At 42.5% G+C, this 14,837-nt stretch overlaps 1 protein-coding gene across 1 annotated transcript; it reads right to left on the bottom strand.

The window, feature by feature from the left end:
- Nucleotides 1-6,761: 6,761 nt before the first annotated feature.
- Nucleotides 6,762-9,982, bottom strand: RAG1 (recombination activating 1). The gene has a single exon (XM_033153418.1). It carries the CDS (start codon nucleotides 9,980-9,982, stop codon nucleotides 6,845-6,847), a length of 3,138 nt encoding a protein of 1,045 aa, XP_033009309.1. The 3' UTR covers nucleotides 6,762-6,844.
- Nucleotides 9,983-14,837: the final 4,855 nt, after the last annotated feature.

Raw genomic sequence — 14,837 nt, forward strand, 5'->3', positions numbered from 1 at the left:
AATGCTAAATTGCTTTAATTTTGTATGAGGAAATGCTGTGATTAATTGCAATCTTTGTAAATTAGAAATGTGGAGATTATTCAATGTCTTGTGGCGACGTGCATTTTGGAAGTTGGCACTTCATTTTTATTGAATTTGTATTATTGGGGGGGCAAGAATATCCGATGGTTTTGTAATAACAATAAATGCATTAAAAAAAATTAAAAAAGAATAATGTGCTTGAGAACCACTACCATCATGCTTAGGATTTAACAGGTTTGACAACCGACGCCAATATGGATAGGACTCAATATGCTATTAAGGCATCCAAAAAGGAATGCTTTAAAAGAATACTAGATCCTATACATGTTTACTCTGAAATCCCATTGCATTCAGTGGGGGCTTACATGCTACTTAATGTGTTTAGGATTGTAGTCACTGATAACATGTGCATGGCTTGATATCAAACGCACTGCTGATTACTCAAGACTGCCTGAGCTGCTCCAAAACTCCCTCAGGGAACTCACTTCCATGTAGGAGTTTACATGGAACTTGCAAGTAGTTTCTTTTTTATGTGTTTTTAATGTTTTCATATATTTCAAATACGTTTTTAATTTTTTAAAAACTGAATGGTTGGCCCTGAGCTCTTTTTGGAGGAAGGACTGGATAAATAGTTAATTAATGAATGACTAAATAATAGAGCGCATGCAGCTTTCTACAGCGATGGGAAAAGTGTTTTCTAGAGCTGATAGAGTGTTAGAATTTAGCAGGGATGCCTTTGCTTATCTCCCAACTCAGGTATGAAGCTCACTTGTTATTTCTCCATTTCATGTACCTCACAGGATTGTTGAGAGAACAAAATGGCACTATTCATTTTGATGTGCATCAATACTAGAATTTTAAAGGCACACAGCACAGAATATTGAAGACAAAGCTTCAGTTTTCCCAAGAAAGGTTCTGATTCGAACCTGACACAAAGCTGGTGGCCTCCAAAACACTCCAAGCCAAACTGGGCCAGTTTCGGATCAACAAATTGAGATTCAATTTTCCTCCCCGCTACTGAAAACATTGAGTGATATCCAACTAAGTCGCTATCAGAGTAGACCCAACAGTTGTAATCAACAGGCCTTACTTTGTACACTGAGTTCAATGGACCTACTCTGAGAATTATGTAGTTGGATGCAATCCATCAGGCAGCACCTCTTTGACTGTGACTTGCTGTGGGGTGGGGTTCATGTGGGAACAGGGTGGGTGTTATTGCTCTGAAGCAGATGCTAGTAGTGCTATCGCTTCCTTTCCATTCTGTGAAGGCCAGCACAAAATCCAGACATACCTGTGAGGACATGTTCTTTTGAACTTCAGTTTGCCACCAAGCAAGAAAAGAGCTGCATAGCTTGACTCCAACCCTAGGATGACTTCTCACAGAGACAGGCTGCACAAGAGGTGAGACTCTGCAGCCACCACTGTGTGTAGTTATGACCTCTGAGGCACTCTCATATCTGACAAGGCCTCTCCACCTGATTATGTGGGATGAGCTGAGGAGAAAGGAGGAATGTGTTGTGCCAATGAAGGAGAACAAGTGCTGGTGAAGGAAGGAGATCTGGCCCTCAAAGAAGACTCGGGGGCATGATCATATTGCAATCATATTGCATTTATTTATTTATTTACTTATGATATTTTTATCCTATCCATTTGGCTTCTCCTCTCCATAAGGCCTTCTGCATAGGAACACCACCAATCAAGCTCTTGTTAGACATTATGTAATAATATGTAGTTAATACAGTCAAACCTCAGTTGTCGAAAGTAATCCGTTCTGGAAGCCCGTTCAGCTTAAATGTTCGACAACCAAGGCGTGGCTTCCGATTGGTTGCAAGAGCTTCCTGCACTCAAGCAGAAGCCGCGTCGGATGTTCGGCTTCTGAAAAACATTCAAAAACCGGAGCGTTTGCTTCCGGGTTTTCAGTGTTCGGGAGCCAAAACATTCGAAAATTGAGCCGTTCAGGAGCCAAGGTTTGACTGTATTCCTTATCTCTCGCTCCCTGCTGACTACAGTGTTAGGAGGACTATGGGAGGACTGGGGGTGATGGGTTTCCTGTTCTGCTCACACAGCTTGTGCAGCAGAACTTCCCCCATATCTAGTCTCAGTCCCCTATGTACCCCCAAAAGTGTTCCAAGGGGTTCAGAGACAGACAGAAACACTGAGCAGATTTTGGGAAGGAGGAGAGGAAGTGGAAGTCCAGCTGTGTGAGTGGAACTCTGCTTGTGCAGCATTGGCTGAAACCCTAACTCTCCTTTTTGCCCCCTCTCCCAATAAGAACATAAGAAGAGCCTGCTGGATCAGGCCAATGGAACATTTAGTTCAGCATCCTGTTATTACATTGCTTCCCCCCCCCCCCCGATGCCTGTGGAAAGCCTGCAAGCAGGACCTGGGCCCAAGGGCACTCTTCCCCTTGTGTGGTTCCCAGCAGCTGGTATTCAACTGCATACTGCCTTCGAGAACCAGGGCAGAGCATCTCGAATACAATTTCACAGTAAACCATAAGAAAGGGAAACGTTAAATATTTCTCAAAGAGTTTATTTTTAAGAACAATTTTAACAATAACGTAAAAAGAACAGAACAAGAAATAATATTCCTTGATATAACATTTGAAAGCATTTTATTAGAAAATATGACACTGGTTGCCTCCTCAGCTCTCTGGTTCCACTGCAAAGGAAAGAGCTTCTGCTAAGTCTCACGATGTTATCATCTCGAGATGTTTCTTAAAACTCTTATAACTCCAAGATTAGGATACAAGTCATTGCTTTTAAAAGCTGAGACAATGAGAATCACAGAATAAGCTAATGGTTCACGTGCGTAGCCAGGATTTTTGTTGTGGGCGGCAGGCCTTTTGTTGGGGGGCGGGGGCAGGACCTCAGTTTGCTATGTATTTTTATTGATTTTTATTGATTCAGGGATTGGCAGCTGCCCCTCCATGCCCTCCCCCTTAGCTACGCCCATGTAATGGTTAAAAAAAAAAATAGTGCTATGCTAAAGAAATACCTTAAAGTTGCAGGGTATATGATTACAATGATCATTAATGTCACAGTTTAGGACACATGGCCGAGTCCTGAGTTTAGAGCATTTGTAACTGGCTACCTCGAAATCAAGCACAAATCCTTTTTGTCTGAAGCAATAAGGTAAGCATAGAATATGGTGAAACAAGAGAAAGCAATGTCCGTTGGTAAACTGCCCAGCATGTCAGGTCCCAGCCACTGGCCTCCTGAACCAAACCCCAGTTAAATCAAAGTGGCACTGGTAGGATCCAGTCAGCTAAATTAACACAATGAATTAATTTTTAGCTGAACTCCAAGTTTCTTGGCTGTGGTTCAGACTGCCTGTTAAAACACCTTGCACAAGTCTTTCGACAATAAAACTACAGAAAATAATTGCCAAGAGCTGAGTTTCAATACAATTTAGCAAGAACGATTTAAAAGAAAGAAAAAAGAAAAAAAAACAGCTTCCCAACCAGCAGAACGAGCATCTGAGGTATTTATATCAATTTAGAGTAGAAAGGAAATGTAATTTTGAAGAAGAGAAAGAATGTAAGTGCTTCCACTTATTTAAAGCTGCTTCAAAGCCCCCAAAAGCTTCACAATAAACCATTTGCCTAGCCATGGGCCAACACTGCGCATCTCTTGGCAAATAACAAAAATCACTCTCATTCAGATGCAAGGCTGTGCAGTTTGTCCTATTGTTTTTCTCTCTACACTTCACTAAAGGAATCAGTTGCAGGAGACTTCCTTTTGTCTAAATGAGTTCAAAGCCTCTCAACCAAACAGACACCTTTATTTAAATAATGCAGCAACAGAGACAAAGAGAACACAAGACTAATTTCAAGTTTGTACAGGAGAATGACAACAAAACAAAACCAGACTCAACTTTCCCCGATAGCTTGCGTGCACTGAGGAAATCAGATGTCAGCCCCCTCCCCTAAGTGTCTGGGGGATTTAATAGTGTAACTTCCAGACTACTATCTCAAATGAGACTATTTGCAACAACCCACACGACTAAGAAATCGTACAAAAAAGCAGGGTAAAATAAGGAAAGGGTTTTTTAAGGGGGGGGTAAAGGACCCCTCACTGGAAGGGCAGATCCTGAAGTTGAGGCTCCAGTACTTTGGCCACCTCATGAGAAGGGAAGACTCCCTGGAAAAGACCCTGATGTTGGGAAAGATGGAGGGCACAAGGAGAAGGGGACGACAGAGGATGAGATGGTTGGACAGTGTTCTCGAAGCTACTAACATGAGTTTGGCCAAACTGCGAGAGGCAGTGAAGGATAGGCGTGCCCGGCGTGCTCTGGTCCATGGGGTCACGAAGAGTCGGACACGACTGAATGACTGAACAACAACAACAACAAAGGACCCCTAGATGGTTAAATCCAACCAAAGGTGACTATGGGGTGCACAGCTCATCTCGCTTCAGGCCAAAGGAGCCGGCGTTTGTCTACAGACAGTTTTCCAGGTCATGTGGCTAGCATGACTAAATTGCTAGTGGTGCATGGAGGACCGTGACGAGTGCTAGAGCGCACTGAAATGCCATTTACCTTCCTGCAGCAGCGGTACCTGTTTATCTACTTGCACTGCTATGCTTTTGAACTGCTAGACTGGCAGAAGCTGGGACAGAGCAACAGGAGCTAAGTTCAGAATACTTGAATATCTCTAAGGCATATGTAGACTGAGTTGAGTCATGGAGAACCTTGTTCAAAAGAAGAAATCCTAACTGAGACTTTTTAGAATCAGTAGAGAAAATATTGAGTATGAGGTGGGCAGAGCCCAGCACCCTAATTTGCCCCCTTCAAGTCCCTGGTCATCTGATGAGCACAAAGAAGGTAATAGTCCCTCTGCTATTTGGAGCTGCGTGGATCAGCTGTGTGCCTCCCCCTATGTGTGTATGTGTAGGAGAGAGAATGTGTAAGAGAATATGAGGTGGCTTTTTGCCATACCCAACATTGGCATGTAGGCAAAAACAAAGCAAAAAAAGCCCCCAAGCTCCCTCCCGCTGAAGTTTACATGTACCAGGTACTGCCAACGCATTGCAAGAGAAAACAGAAATATATCATTGAAGCAGATTTGGCATACAGTAGCAGATTACAAACCCTACAATGTCGGGTTCCAGATAAAGTAGGAAGCAAACAAGCAGCAGCATGAATAGTTCAGAACTTCAGAGTTGTGCCAAAGGAAAGGTGCGGATTTTACTGAGCCTTCTGGACTTGTCTGTAAATAAAATTTTCACAGTGGGCAGTAAGATCCCTTTAAGCATCAATTGAGTTTATTTATAATCTATCAAATTTGTTAAGAGCCATCTACAGATGGTCCTAAAAGCAGACTCTTGATTGTGAGAGTCTCAGCAATGGGGTGCTTGGGGAACTGTGTTCTTTGCAAAACTCTCGAACCTCACCTTCCAGACTACTGTTGGACCCAAATGCAGTTGTTTTTTGAAGTTTGCACCTCTCCAATTTTGCAATATAGCTCTCAGCTCCAAAACTGTACCCAAAGCATAGAAAGATGCATATTTTCAAACAAATACATACTGCAAGTGAAATTATATATATAATAATAACATTTGCTTATTACTAAAAACCATTTGCAATCTGTTAAAAGCTAAAATATGTTAAGTAAAGACACAAAGGAAAACATTCCAGGGCTTTAAAAAAATCGTAAAAACAGTAAAAGATAAAATCACTACTATTGTATCAATAAAATTACTTGTCACAGAAATTGCTGGCAAAATATAAAAGAGACTGTCATAAAAAGCATATGCTGTAGTTATCTGAACAGCCTGGATAGGCATTATCCTAGTGTGCAAACAATTTTAAAAATACTGTACTGATGCTAATAGATGAGCAGCATTGCAGATGTGTAAATTAAACTAATCACAATCCAATAAGGTAGTTAAAACAAAAGCTTACACTGAAGCATGCTGAAATCATTAACAATAAATTCACTGGGACTTCTTGCAAACCTATAGAAGATGGTTGTTTATTTAGTGAGTGGTGTTAAGAACGGAAAGATGGGTGTGTGCCTACCAACAACCTGCAACCCATTGTCTCCTTCTTGCCCTCTTCCCATGCTCTCAAGTGAGTCTGTGTGCATGCTGTGACATCATCACAATTCAAGTTTTTCCATCCTGCTCCAGTTCATTGGTCTTTGCTTGTAGAGTCAAGGAAACGTGAAATGTGATGATTTCAAGTTTTCCATTTCTGGTGTTGTTCTTACAAGGACATAAGCATGACTGATTTTCTCTGGATTGAAGCCTGTAAGTTTTTACTTTATCCTATATTGGCACAGCCTCAGATCTAAATATTAGCAAATTTAATGGACAATAAGGGCCAAATCCCTTCATGTTGCTATTAGAAACTAGAGGCCACTGGCCACTAATAAAGAAAACTCAAACTTTTAAATGAAATATTTATATTTTATCTATTAAATGAAAGTGTATTCTACCCTTAAGATGGATTCCCAGGGAGGATAAAATATAGCTATGAAAACAAGCATTCTATTCTCTCCCTGCATTATAATCTTCATTTGATGCTTCCATAAACTTTTCTAAACTTCCAAAAGTTTGGCAAAAGTTACTACATGATAGAAATAAATCAGAATAAGATTCCTAAAACCTTTCAACTTTCCTCTTACAAACTGGTCAGTAATTCACACCAGTCTACTAACACACCTTATCATATTCTGGAATATGTTACCCAGGACAGCCCACCATAAAATGCCATCAAAGGCAGGGCTCTCTACCACTCATTGTAAACAGCAATGCTATTTCCATGTCTTCCTGCACTAAAGGCAATTCAGCTCCAGGACCAATGCAATTTTACCCTCCGCTTAGAATTCCATGGAATCAGTAATTTCTAATGAGTCTTCCAGTGTCATGAAATCTCCCATACTCTGCTCTGGATTTAATGTGAATCCCTGGCTTTTCAACATGTTATGGGCATTCATGAACTTCTGCAAATGTTTTGAGGTGTACAGCCAATGGTGCTTCAAGACATCCTCCATTTCATAGCATTTTGATTGCCTGGCGTTCATTTTTCGAAAGCGCCTGAATAGCTTGTTCCCAGATTCATTGCCCTCACTTGCCCAAGCACCAATGGAGCCATCTCTTTCGATAATTTCAGGAACATGAGCAAGCGTTTTATGAAAGTAATTTGTGATCCTTCCCTCATATCTGTAACTGAATTTTGTGGACAGCAACTCTGCGAAACGTTGAGAATGGAAGCTGTACTGGCAAACAAGTTCTGGGCATTCCTTGGTGGGACACGAGGACCGCCATACTGGCTTCATCTTAAGGTAAAGGTCCATGAGTTCTCTAAGGGCTTCCTGTCTCTCGTCACACTTTATTAATTCACAAACTGCTTCCACAGTCTCTTTGGTCATGAGCTTTCTTGCAAAATTCCCATTCATCCTTGTCATGGGCTTTAGGTTCATTTTCTTTCTAAGGAGCTTATCAAGAGTTGATTGCCACCTCTTTCTATCTTCTTTGGATGTATCAGGGTTTTTGTATACTTCACCAATCTCAAACTGGAATATTTTGTAAAACTCGGCTGCGTTGCCAATGTCACAGTGCAGTGCATCTATCGAAGGAACAGTCTCAATAAAAGGTTTGGCAGAAACACCCTTCACTCTGTCACGTAATTCTTCAACAGTCTCGTGGAAAGGGTTTGACCTCCACACCTCATATCGCTCTAGGTTTTCAGTATGACTTCTCGTTATGGAATGGAGGATCAAGTTCTGAGATGCTTCCTGGCGTGTTGCATCACAAAGTGTGCAAATGTAAGTCGAGCCAGAGGCTTCAAGGCCCTCTACTTCACGAACAAGCTTTTCATCATATCCAGTGCCCCGAAAGACAAATTTAAACATTCTGGGGATCCCAGCCATATCAAGTATCAATACACTATTTTTCATGGCCTCTCTTTCTGCCACAAGAGGGCTCAGTATGGCTGTGAGTGTCTCATGATCTGATTCATCAGCCAACATGAGGCACAAAGGTTTGCAACACAGTTCTGAGTTGGGCTTACTTTCTTCAAAGATATTGGAGCTTCCCTTGTCATGAGCTACCGTGATGCTCATGAGGGTGAAAGAGAACCGAACTGCTTTCTCGGGGACCGGCGGGCCACAGCCATGCTTTTCACTGACATCTCCCATTCCATCACAGGACTCTTTGACCACCACCGTGAAAGGGCCTTTCAAATAGTCATCCAAGTCCTTAGTTTTCAGCCCTTCCAGGATGTCTTCTTCCATATCCATCAGGGCAGAAACCAAAGCTGCATCATATCGAAATCTCTTGGCAATTGTGTCCACTGGGTAGTCATCAACCAAACGCTGTATGCCTGACAGCCCATCAATAATGCCTACTTCTGTGTTACTGGACACATTTTTCAAGGGTGGCTTCCACTCAAATGGATGGTAACCTGGGAGGAGAGACTTTTCAGCAGTTCGGAGGGCATGCAATGGCTGAAATATCTGCCTTCCTGTTATTGCTTTTACAGTTCTGTACATTTTATGGTATTGGCTACAGCTGAGAAAGGTGTTGACCCGAATTGCCAAGCAAACAGCTGGGTGAAGGCCTGATCCCTTCCCTTGCATCATAGCTTCCAACTCATCAGCTTGTCTGTGTTCATTTCTCGCTCTCAGAGCCAGTAGGAACAAAGTTAGACACACAGACTTTACATCTCCCCCTTCTTCTTTCTCAGCAAAAGCTTTCACTTGAAGCTTGAGCTCTCTTAGGCGGTGCTTTTGTGCTCTCCGGGTCAATGAAAGTAAGTGTTGTCTTGGCCGGCCACCTTTGTTTACATACACATAGCCCTCTTTGTCTTCTACCTCTTTGTGGATGGAAAGATGGTGGCAGTATTTTCCCAGGAGGACCTCCTCGTGACACCCTTTCACTGGACATCTCACAGCCAAACTGTTGAGGATACTCAAGAAGGATTTAACAGGGCTCACCAGATCTGTCGGAAAGCAAGGATAGCGACAGGCTGGGCAATAACTTCCCATCACTTTGAGGCATTTAAGGATGCAGACTCTGCAGAATAAGTGCCGACACGTCGTTTCTACTGGATCGGCCAGGATATGCTCACAGACCTGACAGGAGATCGATTTTACAAAGTCCACGGGATAATCTACAGCAAGGATCTTGGTACTGAGGTGTATCTTGTTGCAGTTGGCAATCTTCTTCATTAAAGCCTTGTTGTTCACTCGTTTCGTATTCTTTACACGCCTTATTTTTCTAGCACGTCCAGCTGCGATCTTGAGCTTTTTGCTCATCTGTGGATTCAGGGCTTGCTTCTTTCTTTTGACCCCACGGAAGGAAGTGCCACACACCTCGCATCTTGGTGAATGGGGGTGCCATTCCATGGTGCCACTCCTTGGGAAATACTCTTCACATGGAGAATTGCTGAATTTCCTTTGAACAACATTCCAGCAGTTGTGGCAAAAATTAGTAGGATGGATTGTGTCGATGTCGCCTCTCACATCTATCTTGAAAACCTTAGCGAGAAGATCTGGCCAGGATGTGGCCCTTTTCTCCTTCTTTCTTAGAAGGGCTTGCATCTCATCATCCACTGGCCCATGAACTGGGTGGCTTCGCTTGTAAGGGTCGGTCTTAAATGAGCCTCCACAGATGCGACAGAGGTGCTGCAGTTTGGTTTGGTGAGTTTCGATCTCCCTTTGGTTCACAGGAAAGGCATTTTTATCTCTTGCCTGCACAATGCTGTTGACTTCTGCGACTGTTTCGGAAGGTTCTTGTGACACTGAAGTAATCACATCAGCCTGCTCCTCAGTGACATTGTCCAGAGAGGCTGCCTCTTTTCCTTTACCACTGTGAGCCAGGTCTTCAGGAAGTGGTTTGCTAAGTGATCTCACTTTGAACAGCTTGAATTTCCATTCAGAAAACTTCATGGAGGGCGGCTGGAGCTGCTCCGACACAAAGCACAAGTTCATGCTTGGTGGTGGCAGCATCTCCATGCTGGCGGATGTTGACTTCCTATGATGATGGAAAGAGAAAGAGAAAAGGAAGAGAGTTAGGAATTTCAGAGCACCAAAGTGAATGCTATGATGAAAAACAATTGAGGGGAGAAAATGTTAATATATCCCCCATTCCTAAAAAGGCCAATGCACATTATTTGATTGCTAACAAAATGACAATGAAATGTTTAATTTACTTATAAAGAAGCCCAGAGAAGCAAACAGAAAAATGTTTGTACAAAACAATTCAATCTAAAAAATAAAAACAACTTAGAACTTAAAAACATTTAGAACATACAACAACATTTAAAAGCAATTGCATACACTCACAGTTATTAATGCCATGCCAATTCAGTTGTGACCATGTGCATAGACTGGTAGCCAAGTCTTGAATATGTATATTCAGAAGTATAGTCCAATGTGTTAAATGGGGCTTGTTATTATGAGCCTGTGCAAAGGATTGAAGCCACTCAGCACACTCCTATGCACATTTTCTCAGGAGTTAAGTCCTGCTGTGTTTAGCGTGTGCATCCTTCATGCAACTCTGCCCAGGGCTGCAGCCTGAATGTTTCAGAATTTGGTCCTACTTCAGAGTTTCTCACATACATCAGTAGCCTGCACCCAGGATGCATCCAGTGAACAGATCACAAATATTATAAGCTTCTAACATTATTTCCCTGGATTCGGTCCCCTGCCCACATGCTCAACTTAAAAATGCATGGAATTTATACTTAAAATTCTACACTAGTAATGCTCTTATGAGCATTGTGTTTTACTTTAAACCTATTGGATTTGGGAAAAGGCTCCTTCAGACAGTACATCTGTTTTCCATGTAGAGAAGTTACAACCTTTGATTAGGCGTTGTGCATTCTGTCTATATTCAACGAAAAGAAAGCCACCAGCAGCTCTCAGGACTACGTACTGCCGATCCCATGTCTACAGAGAGTTGCCAGATTGAAGGGGAAATGTTGTGGCACCTTAGAGACTAACTTGAACTTGTATAGCTGCCAGACTACTTCATCAAGGTATGTAGTCTGCATATGGATACACCAGAGAATATCTCAATTTAGCAGGATATACATTAGAAGACCAGCTTCTTTGTTAAAAGCAAAAAGAAAACCAAAGTGACAGAATGCAAAGGAGACAGCTGTGCAGAAGGAGAAAATTTTGACAAGTACAAGTTTGTCATGTACATACGAGGGAAGCTGAATCTGCTGCAATTCACACTTCCGCGCAACTATTAAAGGAACAGGGGGCAGGTTCGTAGTCTAATATATAGATCCATATAACCCAGATTATGTTGTGTCCCACTGAGTGCTGTCCTAGAAGTGTGTAGACTTGCCAGCTTTGGAACTGGCCCCTTTAAAATTACTTTTTGACTCATAGCCATTAGCAGGTGGCATCAGCTCTGTTGGCCTGAAATCAGTATGTGGTGTGGCAACCAGAATTACATTTATTAGCCAAACACAAACTACATGCATGGACTACTCTGTGTGCTCAATGTATGTACACAGTGGACATATTTTGCCTCTCTCCACAGATTTGTTCCTGCAGGCCTGTGTGCACAAGGAGCTATCAACATATAATAATATTTGGAGGGCAGGACCAGTGGGCGTTATCCTAACCCCTGTCCCTGAGATATTGTACTTAGTCTCGGCACATTAGCAGAGGCCTAACATTTACCTGCTGGTTTCTGCATAAAACATTGCTATTAAATGCACACGTGCGAATCGGCTGGTGATCTTAAGCACAATGTCTTAGAAAAAAACAAGTAATAAAACCCTGCGGTCTATGTCTTTTGTTACAGAAGACAAACAAACACAATATATTAGGCACTGGAGTGTCCAAGTCTTTCCAAGACAAAACATCCTAAGCACAATGAATTTGATAGTCACAATATAGAAACTTAAGCTCTTTTTTCTCTGAATAATCTCACTGCTATTAAGACTGTGCAGTCCAATCCTGTACATACTGCTTACTCATATCAAGTCTCACTGAGTTCAGTGGGGTAAGCAACAGAGTTCAGAGTAGCTTCCCCCAGTGCTTGTGTATATGTTGACCGCACACTTGGGTCACAATCCTCATACCACTTAATCCAAAGACAGTGTGGCATAATGGCTAGAGTGCTGGACTGGGACCTCGGAGAGCAGGGTTTGAATTTCCACTCAGTCATGAAGCTCACAGGGTGACCTTGGGCCAGTCACCTTCTCTCAGCCTAACCTACCTCACAGGGTTGTTGTGAGGATGAAATGGAGAGGAGCAGAACCAGGTACACCACCTTAAGATCCTTGGAAGATGAAGGTGGCATAGTAAAAATAATAATAATAATAATAATAATAATAATAATAATAATAATAATAATAATAATCCAACTCTAGCTGCATTCTGCAAATTATTCAAGCTAGTTTACATGACACTTAGGACTTCTTAGTCTCATTGTTTTCAACAGAGCTCACATCAGGAATGGGGAGTCCTAACCTACTAGTTGAGGTTAATGGGAGTTGAAGTTCAACATCATTGTGGGGAAAGGCTACAGGTTCCCTGATCCACTTTACCAGATCTGTTGAAAACACTGTGTGATCCACATGGGGGGCAGATGCAAAAAAGAGGACAGGGCTCTTACACATTCAACAGTTGTGCAGAAGCAGGAACCACAACAGGTGTAGCTTGTTGTGCAACCCACACCTGCTGAAATCCTACTAAAGGTGCAGGACACCTGTCCTTTCTGCTGCCCACCCCCAGCACCATGGACTCACAATGAAGCTATTTTATAGTCTGTTCCAAACTGTGTTGCTTGAACATAACAAGAAATGGTGGGTGGGATTCAACGCTAAGGAGATCGCTCCGTCAGCACAACTGTTTCTGCTTGCCTGGTAGAATGATCTCTCTGTCCTTCCCCTCCACACTCCTACAGGGGTTCTCCTGACCCCCCCCCCCGAGCCAAGGTTTATTTGGGGGGGCATGCAGGAAAGCCCCATTGTGCCAGCAGGAATCATTACACTGGCTCCCACTAGGGCAACTATTCGTTTATTTATGAAAATATTTATACACCCCTACATCATAAAAATGTATCACAATAGTCCACACTATAAAAACATAAAACCAGACAGAAAAATTATTAATAGGCATTCTTAGCCACAGAAGACACTGGGGCCTCTAGTGACAATGATGTATCCCTGAGTACCCCCAAACTGTGCTCTTGTTCCTTCAGAGAGAATGCATCCCCATCAAGAACAGGTAACTTGTCAATCTCCTGAACATGGGAGGAACCCACCCAAAGATCCTCCATCTTCCTAGGATTCAAACACAGTTTATTGGCCCTTGTCCTCCACCACCCAGCATCCAGGCACCTATCCAAAGTTTTCACTGCATCCCCTGATTCAGATGTTACTTGCATCTGGCCCATCATCTGTATCCTTTCAGCTTCAAATCAGTGACACATCTATATTGCAAAATAAAGTGCCATATAACCTCTTCCCTTTCACAATATCATTGGAACAAATATTCATCCATCCTCCTTCAGTACTGGAAGATCCCTAGGATTTAGATCTCACAAATAACAGATAAGGCAGTAAACCTGTGGCAGGAATGTACCTCTTCAGATACATGCCTAGGACTGTGCTGTTAAGTGTATCAGAGTGTGGGCTTAGAGCTCAGTCCTAAACATGTTTACTCAAAGGTCAGTCCCACTGAATTAAATGGGATTTAATGAATTACGGTAGTAAGATTGTTTAGAATTGCCTTGCAGCGGCTAGTAGTCCTGCTAATGCAAAGCTATTCCTTACACATAAGAAACTGGCATAGAAGGGGGGGGGGGTCATAGTAAAGAATCAGATTGCAGTGGATGACATTAAATCAAAGCAGTTCATCACGTCATCTCACCTTGTCTCAACCTTCCACAATGACTCATCCCATATCACACACATAGGCCTAATGCTTGCTACGGTTATGCAGCTCAGGTGTTGCATGAGATTGATTTCATCTCCTGCCTAAGAAAAGTTCAAAACTAAAATGCCAGGAGAAGATTTCCTAATCCCTCTGGCCTCGTCGTCAAATACTTTCTCTAGTCTCAAGGCCTCAGGTAATGTAACTTCCATCTACTTGCTCAGGAGATTATTCAAAAGGTCTCACCGTGAGGGATTTCCTCTCACTTACTACATCTGCATTTATCTGTGCTCTGTTGGCTCTAATTAAGCTCTGTGAGGTAATCCTACCCAAGGGCACAAGCCACGGGGAAGATCTCCTGTGCAAACTCCTTCTGCTGGAATAGGAGCTGCAGCAAGAGGACTGCCCAGTGCCCTTGGTGTTTACCTTGACGTGCAGTCGCATATTGCCACAATTACCTCTCTGTATTTGGATAGATTGGATAGGGGTTTTTTAACTTGGGGTGCAGGGAAATGAAAATAATTCTCAAACTATTTCCCTCTTAATATGCAAAATGGCTAGGGTGGTTTGTATTCTGACACAAAGTTCATTTCAATCACAATAGCTCAAACTGGTCGTTGAAAGCTGTTGTTCTTCTGTTACTTCTGCTGTGGAATGACACACTCATCTGACACGCTCATCCTTCTCCCATCTCTCCTGATGTGATGCCCCTCAGATGCTGTTGGACTACAAATCCCATCATCCCTGATTATTGGCCATACTGCCTGAGCCTGGTGTTACCTGTAGTCCAAAACATTTGGAGGGCACCAGGTTGGGAAAGGCTGTCAGCTTTCTCCATAAAATGAGCTCTGCACTGTAGAGGAGAAGCTACTCTGTGGATCTGGTGAGGAGAAACCAAATCAACAGAAGCTCTGGGAAAGTAAAATAATTTAATCCAGCCTTAGAGTGCCCATAACACACTGGAATAATG

Source organism: Lacerta agilis, chromosome 1 (assembly GCF_009819535.1).
Source record: "Lacerta agilis isolate rLacAgi1 chromosome 1, rLacAgi1.pri, whole genome shotgun sequence".
In the NCBI taxonomy this organism is placed as follows: Eukaryota; Metazoa; Chordata; class Lepidosauria; order Squamata; family Lacertidae; genus Lacerta; species Lacerta agilis.

Coding starts and splice junctions, on each gene's coding strand:
- RAG1 (XM_033153418.1), bottom strand. CDS start 9,982: ATGGAGATGCTGCCACCACCAAGCATGAACTTGTGCTTTGTGTCGGAG.